At 43.4% G+C, this 15,488-nt stretch overlaps 1 protein-coding gene across 2 annotated transcripts in view; it reads left to right on the forward strand.

Annotated features, from left to right (window-relative positions):
* The window catches only part of LOC115197303 (G protein-activated inward rectifier potassium channel 1), a 40,723-nt gene extending 38,030 nt beyond the window's left edge, over positions 1 to 2,693 (forward strand). The window contains exon 3 of one of the 2 annotated variants that reach the window (XM_029758695.1): positions 1,498 to 2,693. In XM_029758695.1, the coding sequence (XP_029614555.1) occupies positions 1,498 to 2,144 (647 nt within the window). In that variant the 3' untranslated portion in view covers positions 2,145 to 2,693. The remainder of the gene's footprint in view (positions 1 to 1,497) is intronic. The other variant, XM_029758701.1, reaches the window with a different exon arrangement.
* Positions 2,694 to 15,488: the final 12,795 nt, after the last annotated feature.

A 15,488-nucleotide genomic window follows, 5' to 3' on the forward strand; every position in this document is an offset into this window, starting at 1 on the left:
TGAGTTTCCCTTCGTAATCTGTGATAGTTTGCAAGCCCTGTCACATCCGTCAAGCGTCAGAGCCGATGTAATAGGATGCGATTTTAGTCTTGTATTGATAATTCGCCTGGTGAATGGTTTGTCGGAGGGCGTAATGGGATTTTTTATTAGAGTCTGGGTTAATGTCCTGCTCCTTGAAAGCGGAAGCTCCAGGCAGATGTTGTCTGTAAACCATGGCTTCTGGTTGGGATATGTACGTACAGTCATTTTTGGGACGATGTCGCCAATGCATTTATTAATGAGGCACCCAGAGAAGGCTGTGCTCAGGATGATGATTCGGTCATTATCTGACTGACTCCTAGAGACATTTTTAAATAGGACCAGGATGTAATGTAACCAACCACTGGTATAGGGACCTTTTCATATAGGACTATAGGACATCATGCAAACAGAAATACCAGACTAAGCTTTCCTCGGCTACAGGTGCTACATGTTTTCTTTTTATTGCTGCATGGATGCTGCAATTTCTGTTCCAATGTTACTGCTCTTTACTTAGGATTATCATGTTTTGTTTTTGGTAGACTAGATTCAAGTAATTTATATGAATAAGGCTATTAGTACCATTGATAGGAGTGATGTTAGGCGAGGACCCATGTCTCCTGCAGCATCAAGGTATGGATCTGGTAAAGGTGATGTTAGGAGATTCCTTATTAGCCTGAGCAGAAATAAACAACAGGTAATTATCATTAAATGCATTACAAGACTGATCAAAGGGATGAGTCACCTTTGGCCTCTAGTGATTGCCATGGATACAAAAGAACAGCTGTAGAATCTGGTAGGATGAGGTTTCATTGAGACAGAGCTAGATATAAAAATAGAAAATAAAAGTATTGCAGCCAATATGTCCTTTAGTCAGCTGTTTCCATCAAGCTTATTTGAGCCAATGGCCCCACACTCTGCAGAGGCAGAGGGAGGTAAACAGTGAGTGAAATATCTCTGCTGTTTTGTCTCAGGGACAGCCTCAGCCAAACCTATTAGTGGAAATGGTTCGATGAGTAACAGTGCCGTGGCCATTTCTACAAGCCGTCAGAGGAACGGCAAACGTCTTCCGGCTAGATTTTACGGACGCATCAGTATTTAAATCTCCCCTTTATGGCTAGAGTGAGGGAGGTCTGTGCCAAAGCAGGTCTGTGTCAGGAAAATTGCTCTTTTCTCATGCTGTCAGACAACAATTCAAAGCCTGAATTGTTTCCACACATGATGAGAGTGGAAGAGAAAGAACAAGGGGGATGGAAGCAGAGGATTAGATAAGCAGGAGGGGGTTGTTTGCTGCTTCATTTTCTCCTTCTTTTACGTCTTATTGTTTGATGGTAACTGAACTCCACAGTATTTTCATCATATTTATCAAAAATGACAGTTATTACAGGGCTATTTAACACCTGTGTTTGTGCTGCCTAGTCAATGCTAGAGGCTGAGTTTCACTTTTTAATTCTCTCTCTCTTTCTACCTCTCTCTCAGGTATGACGTGTCAGGCGCGGACGTCGTACACAGAGGATGAGGTGTTGTGGGGCCACCGCTTCCTGCCCGTCATGTCTCTGGAGGAGGGATTCTTCAGGGTGGACTACTCCCAGTTCCACAGCACTTTCGAGGTCAACACCCCACCGTACAGCGTCAAGGAGCACGACGAGAAGTCCTCCCTGCCTTCACCCCTCTCCACCCCCACACTGGGCGAGAGCCACGGTGCCGCCCGACGTGCCCGGGTCTTCTCTGTGGACTGCATTAACACTACGGACCGGGAAGAGCGGGCGGGGCAGTCCAGGCTGCCCAGTAAGCTTCAGAGGATGAGCTCGTCTGGGAAGGAGGACCTACAGAGGAAGGTTCTGATGCTGAGCTCCCAGCACTCTGAGAAGGCCTGCAGTACTGGAGACCTGCCTCTCAAGCTGCAGCGTCTCAGCTCCTCCCCCGGCCCAGAGGTTGCAGATCGGCTGCAGCTCAAGGCCTTGAAGGTGGGCTTTGAACCCATGACCCAGTCCACTGGAGACCTGCAGCTGCCCCCCACCCCAGTCCCTGTCCCCGCACGCATCCACACCCCTCTGCCCTCAGGAGGAGGCCGACCAGAGGACAACCTGCCGGCCAAATTACGCAGGATGAATGCTGACCGCTGAGGTCATCATGACCAGACTTTGCATGCATCCCAATGGAACCCTATTCCCTATATAGTGCACTACAATAGACCAGGGCCCATAGGGGGCTCTGGTCAAAAGTAATGCACTATGTAGGGAATAGGGTGTCATTTGGGACGCATCCCCAGAGTCTAACTTCTCTTTGACCACACATCAAACTATGGAGACAGAAAATGAAATGTGACTGAATATACTGAAAGACAATGATATGGAATGGGAAAAAACTATGATGGACGGTGTGTCACTATTTCTGTTTTTTCAAACACAATCTTTACTGGAATTACTGTGATTTTAGGGTGTTTTATAGCAACAGTGTTCAAACTGGTCAAACACACACACACACACACACACACACACACACACACACACACACACACACACACACACACACACACACACACACGTTCATCTTTCCATCATCACACACACACACACTCTAAAGAATTGTGCATGTATACAATCAATCCATCTGAATGCACTACATACCCCCTCTCTTAGTTTTAAACAAATAAAATATATTTAAGATGATAATATGTGGTGTACCTGCAACTTCCTTTGTCTATATTCTAGTTTCCATCAAAGGGAACATCTACTTAGCTAAGAATACAGTTAAAATGCAATCACACTATTTTGTTATTATTCATAATTGGGGCAGTATTTTATAGTAATCTGTTACTCATTAGTTTACATAATACCTTTGTTTTTACATTCAACAGGCTGTTGATGGCCTAATCTTAGCTGCTGGCGAGAAAACACTTTCCATAACAGTTCCTTTAACTCCTTTGAACAGAGTGAGTGGATAATGGACTTTTCTGATACCAGAGAGAAAACACTGTCTTCGTCCCAAATGGCACTCTATTCCCTAGATAGTGGAGTGCACTACTTTTTACCAGGGCCCATAAGCAATAGGGTCTCATTTGAGACGCCGACAGAGGCTTGTCCTTGGTGGTGATTGGCTGGTGTTTAGGAGTGGAGGATGGGGAGTGAAACAGTGGAGGAAGTGTCCACCCCCTTCAGACGGGCAGAGACAAGCAGCATGGCTAAACAGACAAACAGACATACAGACACACACTCTTTCAATTGACTTGTAGCCCATTGTAGCTGAAATGAATTATGATTATTATATAGAATAGGACATACATTAGTCACAAGACTTCTCTCACAATGAAGTCCTCATGATAAAGTCCAACGGCAGACTTTAAGGACAGAAGCTTTGAAATGGACACAACCTTTTACTCATCCGAACAAATGGAGAGGAAGAAGTGGAGAGGGAGAGAGCAATGGAGGACTGAGAGAAAAGAAAGAGTGGAGAGGGTCACCTGAGCTCAGGGACAGAGAGCAGCGTAGGCTTTGGGATGATTAGTCCATGGTTGCATCCCAAATGGCCCATAGGGCTCTGTTTAAAAATATTGCACTATAAAGTGGAATGGGGTGCTATTTGGCACGCAGACAATACAGGCCTCAGTGGGATTTAGCACTCCTATGAGTAGAGGGTTCAGACCAACGGATGTATGATAGTTACACCCACCCACCCACCCACCCACCAAGCTCTAATTTCTCCACCAATGCCACAAAAGGAGGAGAATCGATCAGGGGAATTGGATATTCCCTACTTGAGGTGCACGCCTGAAACGACCTGTGTGGAGCGATCTCTAGCCTCTGGTAATGAATTCCTCACTGCGTTCGCCCACTCAGATCCTAACCTGATCCCAACGCTCCAACCTTTTCATTTAGCAGCATAAAGAGTCCGTAAGAGTGTGTGTGTGTGTGTGTGTGTGTGTGTGTGTGTGTGTGTGTGTGTGTGTGTGTGTGTGTGTGTGTGTGTGTGTGTGTGTGTGTGTATTAAACACTACACTCCTTCCACTGGCTCAACAGAGGATAAGTCGCCCAATCACACTACAACAATGAATATAAATAGCCTCATTACAGTAAGAGGAAAGGGATGAGTGACCGGGACGGAGCTCAATCTACACCTCTTCAGAAGATGACTACAATACATTCTAATATCATGGTCACAGACCGTATACTCTTAACAAAGATGTCATACTGTGTGAACGAATTGATGCACCACACAAGAGCGTATTACTCTCATATACAGAGAACTTTCCTGCAATGAAGAAAACATTTAACTTGTAGTGTATTTGAGATTTAAAAAGGTTTCTGAAATAATTCTCACTTTGAAGTTTCAGACTTAATTTTCCATTATGAAAAAATGATCAACCCTTACAAAAATGTTGATTAATTATAATCCACATAATACTGTGATTCACATTTCCTGTTGATGCAGGATTATTATCCTGCTGTAGCAAACTGGCTCAAATTAAGACCCTTCATCTGTACACCACTTAGTCAATGTCACTATTAGAGACTGATGTAAACGCTCTGACTGAAGATACATGGTTGGCATGACAATGAGTGACATGGAGTTGGCAGTGATAGCGTGAGCAGACTGGAAATCAGGCTAGAAGATACTCTGGACCTATGGACATTACTCATTCTTATCAGTTCTCAAAAGACCGATTTAAAGGTCTGTCGGGAACTCGCAACATGCTAAAAATAAGGATATTGAAGACCTTTCCTGTGCTCCATCATTTCCTGCTCCATATTTTGATGTCTTATTCAGGAGTGTCAGAGGTTATTTAGGTAAAGATCTGTCTCAGAGATAACATCTCCACTGGGTAAAAATACCAGGAGCATGAATAATTGGTTTGCGTACCAAATGGCACCCTATTCCCTATTTAGTAAACTACTTTTGACCAGGGCCCATAGGGAATAGGGTGCCATTTGGGACGCTTAGTTGGCATGGTGAAGTACAGCACAGTGAGATTAAAGAACAGTCTCCCTTTAGATTGTCTGTTCTGTTCTGCCCCCGAATCTGTTTGTCTGGCTCACTGTCAATATCACTGTCTTCCTCCCACAGCTTCAGTCCTTGGCTTTGATAATGGAGAGAATACAGTTGTTAGTGAAAGTCTACACACCCCTTGAACAGTCTTCACATTTTGCTGCCTTAAAATGTAATCTAAAAAGAGATTACATTTTATTTATTTCCTACTGATTTACGCAACCTACTCCACATTTTCAGTGAAAGAAAAATTCTAAATTCTAGAAAATGTTTCAATTTACTAAGAAATATAAAATTATGATGTATTGGATGCGAATATCTTCACACCCCAGAGTTAATACTTGGTGGAAGCACCTTTGGCAGGCATTACAGCTGTGAATAATGTTGAATAAGATTCTACCAACCTTACACAACATTTTAAGGCAGCAAAATGGGAAGAATGTCAAAGGGATGTGTAGACTTTCTCTAGGCACTGTATGTACTTTAATCACAAGAATTATTATAAAAAAGTAAAAAAATTAATTAAACATCTTCTGAACACATCCATACACTAAACACAGACAGACAGACAGAAACACACACACACACACACACACACACACACACACACACACACACACACACACACACACACACACATACAGACACACACTTACATCTTTTTGTGTAATGTCACCAACTTTGGTGGAGGTGGGAAGGAGTTGAGTTATTCCATTTCTCCTGTAGATTGATGTGTTGCTGTCACACAGAGAAGAAGATTGACCAGCCATCACATTAGTGTTTCTACAAAGGGATATGTGCCTGGCCGAGCAACCACAAACACAAGACCTCTATGTTTTGCAAATTTGTAACATATAATACGAATTTTAATTCGTACCATATCATACAAAATGGATGATGGACATCCACAAATTAATACATACCATACTAAACCTAACAAATCATACTAAATGGAGTGTCCCGGATTGACGTACAGAATAATTAGATATTCTCTGAGACCAGGTTGAGACAACTTTGTGGCTGGAAATAATTAGCAAGCAGTAAAACTTTTGCGAATTAGCTTCAGCGAGTGTGCGACCGTGGTAAAGTAAGTTCGATATTGGATATCTCTATGGGGATTTAGGCACCGTCAATAAATTAAACAATGTATAGGGGACAATATTTTCATGTTAACAACCTATTAGTTTTCTCATTAAATGCTTTCAGTATTTTTTATATATACATTTTTACAATTGGTTTCAGGTTTTTAAGCCATGGAAATTTGGAGCTATTGAAATGTCAAAATATTGTCCCATGTACAGTGCCAGTCAAAAGTTCAGACACAAAAACTCATTCAAGGGTTTTTCTTTATTTTTACTATTTTCTAAATTGTCGAATAATAGTGAAGACATCAAAACTACGAAATAACACATATGGAATCATGTAGTAACCATAAAAGTGCTAAACAAACCCCAAAAATATTTTATATTTGAGATTCTTCAAATGAGCCATCCTGTGCCTTGATGACAGCTTTGCTCACTTTTGGAATTCTCCCAAACAGCTTCATGAGGTAGTCACCTGGAATGCATTTCAATTAACAGGTGTGCCTTGTTAAAAGTTCATTTGTGGAATTTCTTTCCTTCTTAATGCGTTTAACCCAATCAGTTGTGTTGTTACAAGATAGGGGTGGTATACAGAAGATAGCCCTATTTGGTAAAGGACCAAGTCCATATTATGGCAAGAACAGCTCAAATAAGCAAATAGAAATGACAGTCCATCATTACTTTAAGACATGAAGGTCAGTCAATCCAGAAAATGTCAAGAACTTTGAAAGTTTCTTCAAGGGCAGTCGCAAAAACCATCAAGCGCTATGATGAAACTGGCTTTCATGAAGACCGCCACAGGAAAGGAAGATCCAGAGTTACTTCTGCTGCAGAGGATAAGTTCATTAGAGTTAACTGCACCTCAGATTGCAGCCCAAATTTTTTTTCTCACAAAGTTCAAGTAACAGACACATTTCAACATCAACTGTTCAGAGGAGACTGCGTGAATCAGGCCTTCATGGTCGAATTGCTGCAAAGAAACCACTACTAAAGGACACTAAGAAGAAGAAGAGACTTGCTTGGGCCAAGAAACACGAGCAATGGACATTAGACCGGTGGAAATCTGTCCTTGGGTCTGACGAGTCCAAATGTTTGATTTTGGTTCCAACTGCTGTGTATTTGTGAGATGCAGAGCAGGTGAACGGATGATCTTCGCATGTGTGGTTCCCACCCTGAAGCATGGAGGAGGAGGTGTGTGGGGGTGCTTTGCTGGTGACACTGCCAGGGATTTATTTAGAATTCAAGGCACGCTTAACCAGCACGGCTACCAAAGCATTCTGCAGCAATACGCCATCTCATCTGGTTTGTGCTTAGTGGGGCTATCATTTGTTTTTCAACAGGACAATGACCCAATACACCTCCAGGCTGTGTAAGGGCTATTTGACCAAGAAGGAGAGGGATGGAGTGCTGCATCAGATGACCTGGCCTCCACAATCACCCAACCTCAACCCCATTGAGATGGTTTGGGATGAGTTGGACCACAGAGTGAAGGAAAAGCAGCCAACAAGTGCTCAGCATATGTGGGAACTCCTTCAAGACTGTTGGAAAAGCATTCCAGGTGAAGCTGGTTAAGATAATGCCAAGATTGTGCAAAGCTGTCATTAAGTCAAAGGATGGTTACTTTGAAGAATTTAAAATGTAGAATATTTTGATTTCTTCAACACTTTTTTGGTTACTGCATTATTCCATATGTGTTATTTCATAGTTTTGATGTCTTCACTATTATTCTACAATGTAGAAAGTAGTAAAAAAAAAAACTTGAATGAGTAGGTGTGTCCAAACTTTTTACTGGTACTGTATGTACATTGTATCATTTATTGATGGTCACTAACTAGCCACATAGAGATATCCAACATCGAACTACCTTTACCACGGTCAGTGTGCGTTCCGAGAGAGAATTTACGAACTAACACCCACGTGTTAGTGGGAATTACTTGAAATCAAATCCAACCCTCAAATATGCCAAGGAAAGCAGAGACATCATCGATCCCCTAAATCTCAGACATTCTCGTATTGTAAAATACTCACTTTATGACCAAAGTTATCCTATTTACACTTTTCAGTACATTTTGGGACTAGAATAGAATTGACCCCTACCAATGCCGCATAGGCCGTATTCAACTAGGCTTTTGGTTTTCCGGTTTAGTTCCTTTTTAAACAATTGCTTGCTGAAGTGTACAGCCTGTCAGTGTGAGTCTGAATGAATCACGAGTGTGAAGAAGTGGGAGGAAGGGAGAGATGTCACTCATAAACACTTCACACTAGCGGAGGCTTCTCAGAGGAGGAAGGGGAGGACCATCCTCCTCAGTGTAAAAAAAGTTAAGGTAAAACTATACTAAGGTACAACTATACTAAATATATTAATGTCACCAAATCATTGATAAAAAACACACTGTTTTTCTATGAAGGTCTGCAGTAGCCTCAGCTTGCACTCTGTAGGGTAGCACCATGGTGTAGCCGGAGTACAGCTAGCTTCTGCCTTCCTCTGGGTACATTGACTTCAATACAAAACCTAGGTGGCTCATGGTTCTCCCCCTTCCATAGACTTCCAGAGGAGATACTCCAAATTATCAGAGTTCACTCATTCAGAGAATGAATCTAGTACTGAAAGCATAAGCTACAGCTCTCTAGCACTGCAGTGCATAACATGTGGTGAGTAGTTGACGCAAAGAGAGAGAGAAAGACAAAATTAATTTCATCCAAAATTAAGGAGAAGTGAGAGAGAGAGAGAGAGAGAGATGGCTATAGTTGGTTGTATTTTTTTAAACTTTCATTTTCACTTAGCTAGCGAATACAGCTAGCTAGTTTTGCCTACTCAAACACCCGGCTCAAACAGAGAGGGATGCAATGTTAGCTAGCTGGCTATGGCTATCCAACACTGGAACTCTCCCATGTCAAGGCTTTATTAATTTATTGCCACCTGGACCAACTGCTAAACTGCTTGCTGACTGTACACTGTACTGCATGATTGTAGCGGGTTTACTAACGCATTAGCCCTACTAGCTATGTTGACATGACAACAATATAGGCTGTGTGTAGCGGTTAGTGGTCATGATATGAAGGTGTGGTCACAGACAGCTGATGTGTTGTGCACTGAAGTCCACAAGCAAAGGGAAAATGTGAGGGGAGGAGAGCACGTAGATAGTTGCAAGAAGGAATTATATATACAATGAGCAAAGTGATCCTGCTGTTTTTATGTGGCTGCTTTGAAAGGGAACTGTGTTTGTGTTTGATGAGGGGTGTATTCATTCCGCCGATTCTGTTGAAAACGTTTCTTAAACTGAAGCAAACGGAAAGAAACAGGGATAAAGATACCTGAATTTATCCAATACAAACTCACATTTGCAATTGTTGGACTAATGATTACACGCTAGATCAGCTAGATGCAGGCAAGACTGTGCAAGGCGGTATTGAATGTGTCACAGTCTGTCACCTTGATTACTCAAAATTCTCTCGCCCCGTTCACATACGTTGTAAACTCTCATTCATAGGCTAGGTTGTAGTAACCTCATGATGGATACACGAACATTTGAGTATCATGTAGTAGCCTAAACCTATCAACGTTACATTGAGCTGGGTCAGTGGAATATGAATGGCAGTCATCCAATATGCTGTAATAGAAATAAGATGTATCATCCTCCCTCATAAATGGCACCGACCTCCAGTACTTCACACACACCATATGGGGGTAGGAAGGAAAAGAGCTCTCTCTTTGAGTGTCTCTCTCTCTCTCTCTCTCCCTCTCTCTCTCTCCCTCTCTCTCTCTCTCCCTCTCTCCCTCTCTCTCTCTCTCTCTCTCTCTCACACACACACACACACACACACACACAAACACACAAACACACACGCAGGCACACATAGGGCCAATTATGTCAACCTTCACCACAACAATTCTAGCTGCAACATTCCTCAAGCGGACACAAACGAAACGACAGCTTCCCTCCAACAACATGACAGTCACCACGGCAATCTGGGAGCATGTCTTCCCTGCAGTGATGGAGGCTTATCCCTAATTTTGCAGTCAGTTTTAGAATGGGTGGCCAGTAATAAACTGGTCCTGAACATCTCTAAAACTAAGAGCATCATATTTGGTTCAAATCATTCCCTAAGTTCCTGACCTCAGCTGAATCTGGTAATGAATGTGTGGCTGTTGAACAAGTTGAGGTGACTAAATTACTTGGTAGATTGCAAACTGTCATGGTCAAACATATTGACTGGATGGTTGTAAAGATAGTTTCTTTCCCTTGCTCCTCTAAATTGGAGCTTGAACGTGACTGAACCTCCCATACATCTCTGATTAGGGCTAGATGAAGAACCTAAAGTTAAAACAAACCCAATGGAAACAGCCAAGAAATTATCACAAAAAACCCACATAAAGCAGATCAATGCAAATCTACTCTTACAGAGAAAGTAGTACAGCATTACTGGTCTCATTGATTAGGCGTAACATAGTCAATGAAAATCTGGGAGACTCTAATTAGCATAATATGTTACGTTTGGTATGGTTACATAAGACAGAAGGTTACTTAAGGCAAAAATGAAAGGAGGGTGGTTGATCGAGGTGAATGGGTAGCTGTATAATGCTAACGTCTAGAAACGCTAACGTCTAGAAACCCAAAGGTTGCGTGTTTGAGTCTTACCACGGACACCTTTAGCATTTTAGCTCATTAGAAACTTTGCAACTACTCTACTTATTACTTTTAATCTACTTTGCGACTACTTAGCATGTTAGCTAACCCTTCCCCTAACCCTAACTTTAACCCTTTAACCTAACTCCTAACACTAACCTTAACCCTAACCTTAACCCCTAGCCTAGCTAATGTTAGCCACTTAGCTAACGTTAGTGTTTGCCACCTAGCCAACGTTAGCCACAACAGATTGTAGTCCAAGATGGCGTAGCAGTTCAGACGTCCTGTCGTGTCCCGTGTATATATATATATATATATTTACATATTTTTTCTTCACTTATCTTTTTACATTTTTTTATTCTAAATACTCAACCTCAAAGCACTCTCCTGCAACCCGCCTCATCAATTTAAAAAAAAAAGAAAGTATTATTTACCTCATCTGAATTCCACGACAGAAGCTAGCCAGAGGTTAGCCATTTTCACTGGCTAACGTTGAAGTTCAGCTAGCTACGGTTAGCTGTCCTCAGCTATCCATTAGCTCGAAAAGCTATCGCCAGTTTTTGTACAGCGCGACTCAGACCAGAGCATATCGGACCTATTCTCTCTCCTTTCCTCGATTTCTACCGCAGGCTCTGGACATTTACACCTGGATCTTGCAGCTAACTAGCTGCTACCTGAGTGACTATTGGCAACGTCGGTCTCGGAATTAACACACACTATTACGGCGCTAGCTAGCTAGCCAGCTGAAGAATTCCGTCAGCCACTCGTGGGCTACTCCTGAGCTAGCCAGCTGAAGTGTCTCCTGGGCTACAACTCACCTATCCTGACCCGTTTTACTGCCGATGCGGAGCCCCATTGGGTCTTCACGACTGGATCACCGACGTTATCTGCCCGAGGGAGTTGTCCAACTGGCCCCTCCGTCGCGACGTAACCTGATCGCCCATCTGCGGCCAGCTAATCGTTAGCTGTCTTTTCGGCTGCGATCTGAATAGGTCTGTCGGACACTTTTCTTGGGCCACTATAACTAACTATTTTACCAACTTGGACAGGTCCCCCCTTCCACACGGAACCCCACTAACCCACAGACGGAAACGCACGAGGCGGCTAAAAACAGACCTCCCTCCCATCTTCCACCAGCTTGCTACCTATGGCCCGGCTAGCTGTCTGATTCTCACTGGACCCTCTGATCACTCGGCTAAGCATGCCTCTCCTTAATGTCAATATGCCTTGTCCATTGCTGTTCTGGTTAGTGTTTATTGGCTTATTTCACTGTAGAGCCTCTAGCCCTGCTCATTATACCTTATCCAACCTCTCAGTTCCTCCACCCACACATGCTATGACATCTTCTGGTTTCAATGATATTTCTAGAGACAATATCTCTCTCATAATCACTAAATGCCTAGGTTTACCTCCTCTGTACTCACATCCCACCATACCTTTGTCTGTACATTATACCTTGAAGCTATTTTATCGCCCCCAGATACCTGCTCCTTTTTCTCTCTATTCTGGACGTCACAGACGACCAATTCTTATAGCTTTTAGCCGTACCCTCATACTTATCCTTCTCTGCTCCGCTGGGGATGTAGAGGTGAATCCAGGCCCTTCAGTGCCTGGCTCCACACCTACTCCCCAGGCGCTCTCTTTTGATGACTTCTGTAACCGTAATAGCCTTGGTTTCATGCATGTTAACATTAGAAGCCTCCTCCCTAAGTTTGTTTTATTCACCGCTTTAGCACACTCTGCCAACCCGGATGTCCTAGCTGTGTCTGAATCTTGGCTTAGGAAGTCCACCAAAAACTGTGAAATCTTCATCCCTAACTACAACGTTTTCAGACAAGATAGAACGACCAAAGGGGGCGGTGTTGCAATCTACTGCAGAGATAGCTTGCAGAGTTCTGTCCTGCTATCCAGGTCTGTACCCAAACAATTTGAACTTCTACTTTTAAAAATCCACCTCTCCAAAAACAAGTCTCTCACCGTTGCCGCCTGCTATAGACCCCCCTCGGCCCCTAGCTGTGCTCTGGACACCATATGTGAACTGATTGCCCCCCATCTATCTTCAGAGCTCGTGCTACTAGGCGACCTAAACTGGGACATGCTTAACACCCCAGCCATTCTACAATCCAAGCTTGATGCCCTCAATCTCACACAAATTATTAATGAACCCACCAGGTACAACCCCAAAGCCGCAAACACTGGCACCCTCATAGATATCATCCTAACCAATGTGCCCTCTAATTACACCTCTGCTGTTTTCAACCAAGATCTCAGCAATCACTGCCTCATTGCCTGCACCCGTAATGGGTCAGCGGTCAAACGACCTCCACTCATCACTGTCAAACGCTCCCTGAAACATTTCAACGAGCAAGCCTTTCTAATCGACCTGGCCCTGGTATCCTGGAAGGATATTGACCTCATCCCGTCAGTAGAGGATGCCTGGTTATTTTTTAAAAATGCCTTCCTCTCCATCTTAAATAAGCATGCCCCTTTCAAGAAATTTAGAACCAGGAACAGATATAGCCCTTGGTTCTCCCCAGACCTGACTGCCCTTAACCAACACAAAAATATCCTGTGGCGTTCTGCATTAGCATCGAACTGCCCCCGCGATATGCAACTTTTTAGGGAAGTTAGAAACCAATACACACAGGCAGTTAGAAACGCCAAGGCTAGCTTTTTCAAACAGAAATTTGCTTCGTGCAACTCCAACTCTAAAAAGTTCTGGGACATTGTAAAGTCCATGGAGAATAAGAACACCTCCTCCCAACTGCCCACTGCACTGAGGATAGGAAACTCTGTCACCACCGATAAGCCCACTATAATTGAGAATTTCAATAAGCATTTTTCTACGGCTGGCCATGCTTTCCACCTAACTACCCCTACTGCATTCAACAGCACTGCACCCCCCACAGCTACTCGCCCAAGCCTCCCCCATTTCTCCTTCTCCCAAATCCATCCAGCTGATGTTCTGAAAGAGCTGCAAAATCTGGACCCCTACAAATCAGCTGGGCTTGACAATCTGGACCCTTTCTTTCTAAAATTATCTGCCGAAATTATTGCAACCCCTATTACTAGCCTGTTCAACCTCTCTTTCGTGTCGTCTGAGATTCCCATAGATTGGAAAGCAGCTGCTGTCATCCCCCTCTTCAAAGGAGGTGACACTCTTGACCCAAGTTGCTACAGACCTATATCCATCCTACCCTGCCTTTCTAAGGTCTTCGAAAGCCAAGTCAACAAACAGATTACCGACTATTTTGAATCCCACCGCACCCTCTCCGCTATGCAATCTGGTTTCAGAGCTGGTCATGGGTGCACCTCAGCCACGCTCAAGGTCCTAAACGACATCGTAACCGCCATCGATAAGAAACATTACTGTGCTGCCGTATTCATTGACCTGGCCAAAGCTTTTGACTCTGTTAATCACCACATCCTCATCGGCAGACTTAGTAGCCTTGGTTTCTCAAACGATTGCGTCGCCTGGTTCACCAACTACTTCTCTGACAGAGTTCAGTGTGTCAAATCGGAGGGCCTACTGTCTGGACCTCTGGCAGTCTCTATGGGGGTACCACAGGGTTCAATTCTTGGGCCAACTCTTTTCTCTGTATACATAAATGATGTCGCTCTTGCTGCTGGTGAATCTCTGATCCACCTCTACGCAGACGACACCATTCTGTATACTTCTGGCCCTTCTTTGGACACTGTGTTAACAACCCTCCAGACGAGCTTCAATGCCATTCAACTCTCCTTCCGTGGTCTCCAACTGCTCCTAAACACAAGTAAAACTAAATGCATGCTCTTCAACCGATCGCTGCCTGCACCTGCCCGCCCATCCAGCATAACTTCTCTGGACGGTTCTAACTTAGAATTTGTGGACAACTACAAATACCTAGGTGTCTGGTTAGACTGTAAACTCTCCTTCCAGACTCACATCAATCATCTCCAATCCAAAGTGAAATCTAGAATTGGCTTCCTATTTCGCAACAAAGCATCCTTCACTCATGCTGCCAAACATACCCTCGTAAAACTGACCATCCTACCAATCCTCGACTTCGGCGATGTCATTTACAAAATAGCCTCCAATACCCTACTCAACAAGCTGGATGCAGTCTATCACAGTGCCATCCGTTTTGTCACCAAAGCCCCATATACAACCCACCACTGCGACCTGTATGCTCTCGTTGGCTGGCCTTCACTTCATCATCGTCGCCAAACACATTGGCTCCAGGTCATCTACAAGACCCTGCTAGGTAAAGTCCCCCCTTATCTCCGCTCACTGGTCACCATAGCAGCACCCACCTGTAGCACGCGCTCCAGCAGGTATATCTCTCTGGTCACCCCTAAAGCCAACTCCTCCTTTGGTCGTCTCTCCTTCCAGTTCTCAGCTGCCAATGATTGGAACGAACTACAAAAATCTCTAAAACTGGAAACACTTATCTCCCTCACTAGCTTTAAGCACCAGCTGTCAGAGCAACTCACAGATCTCTGCACCTGTACATAGCCCATCTTTAATTGAGCCCAAACTACTACCTTTTCCCCTACTGTATTTATTTATTTTATTTATTTTGCTCCTTTGCACCATATTATTTATATTTTAACTTTTAACTTTCTTCAAACTACAAATCTACCATTCCAGTGTTTTTTTCTTGCCATACTTTATTTACTTTGCCACCATGGCATTTTTTTGCCTTTACCTCCATTATCTCACATCATTTGCTCACATTGTATATAGTCTTGTTTTTTTTCTACTGCATCATTGATTGTATGTTGTTTTACTCCA

This window comes from Salmo trutta, chromosome 1, assembly GCF_901001165.1.
Source record: "Salmo trutta chromosome 1, fSalTru1.1, whole genome shotgun sequence".
In the NCBI taxonomy this organism is placed as follows: domain Eukaryota; kingdom Metazoa; phylum Chordata; class Actinopteri; order Salmoniformes; family Salmonidae; genus Salmo; species Salmo trutta.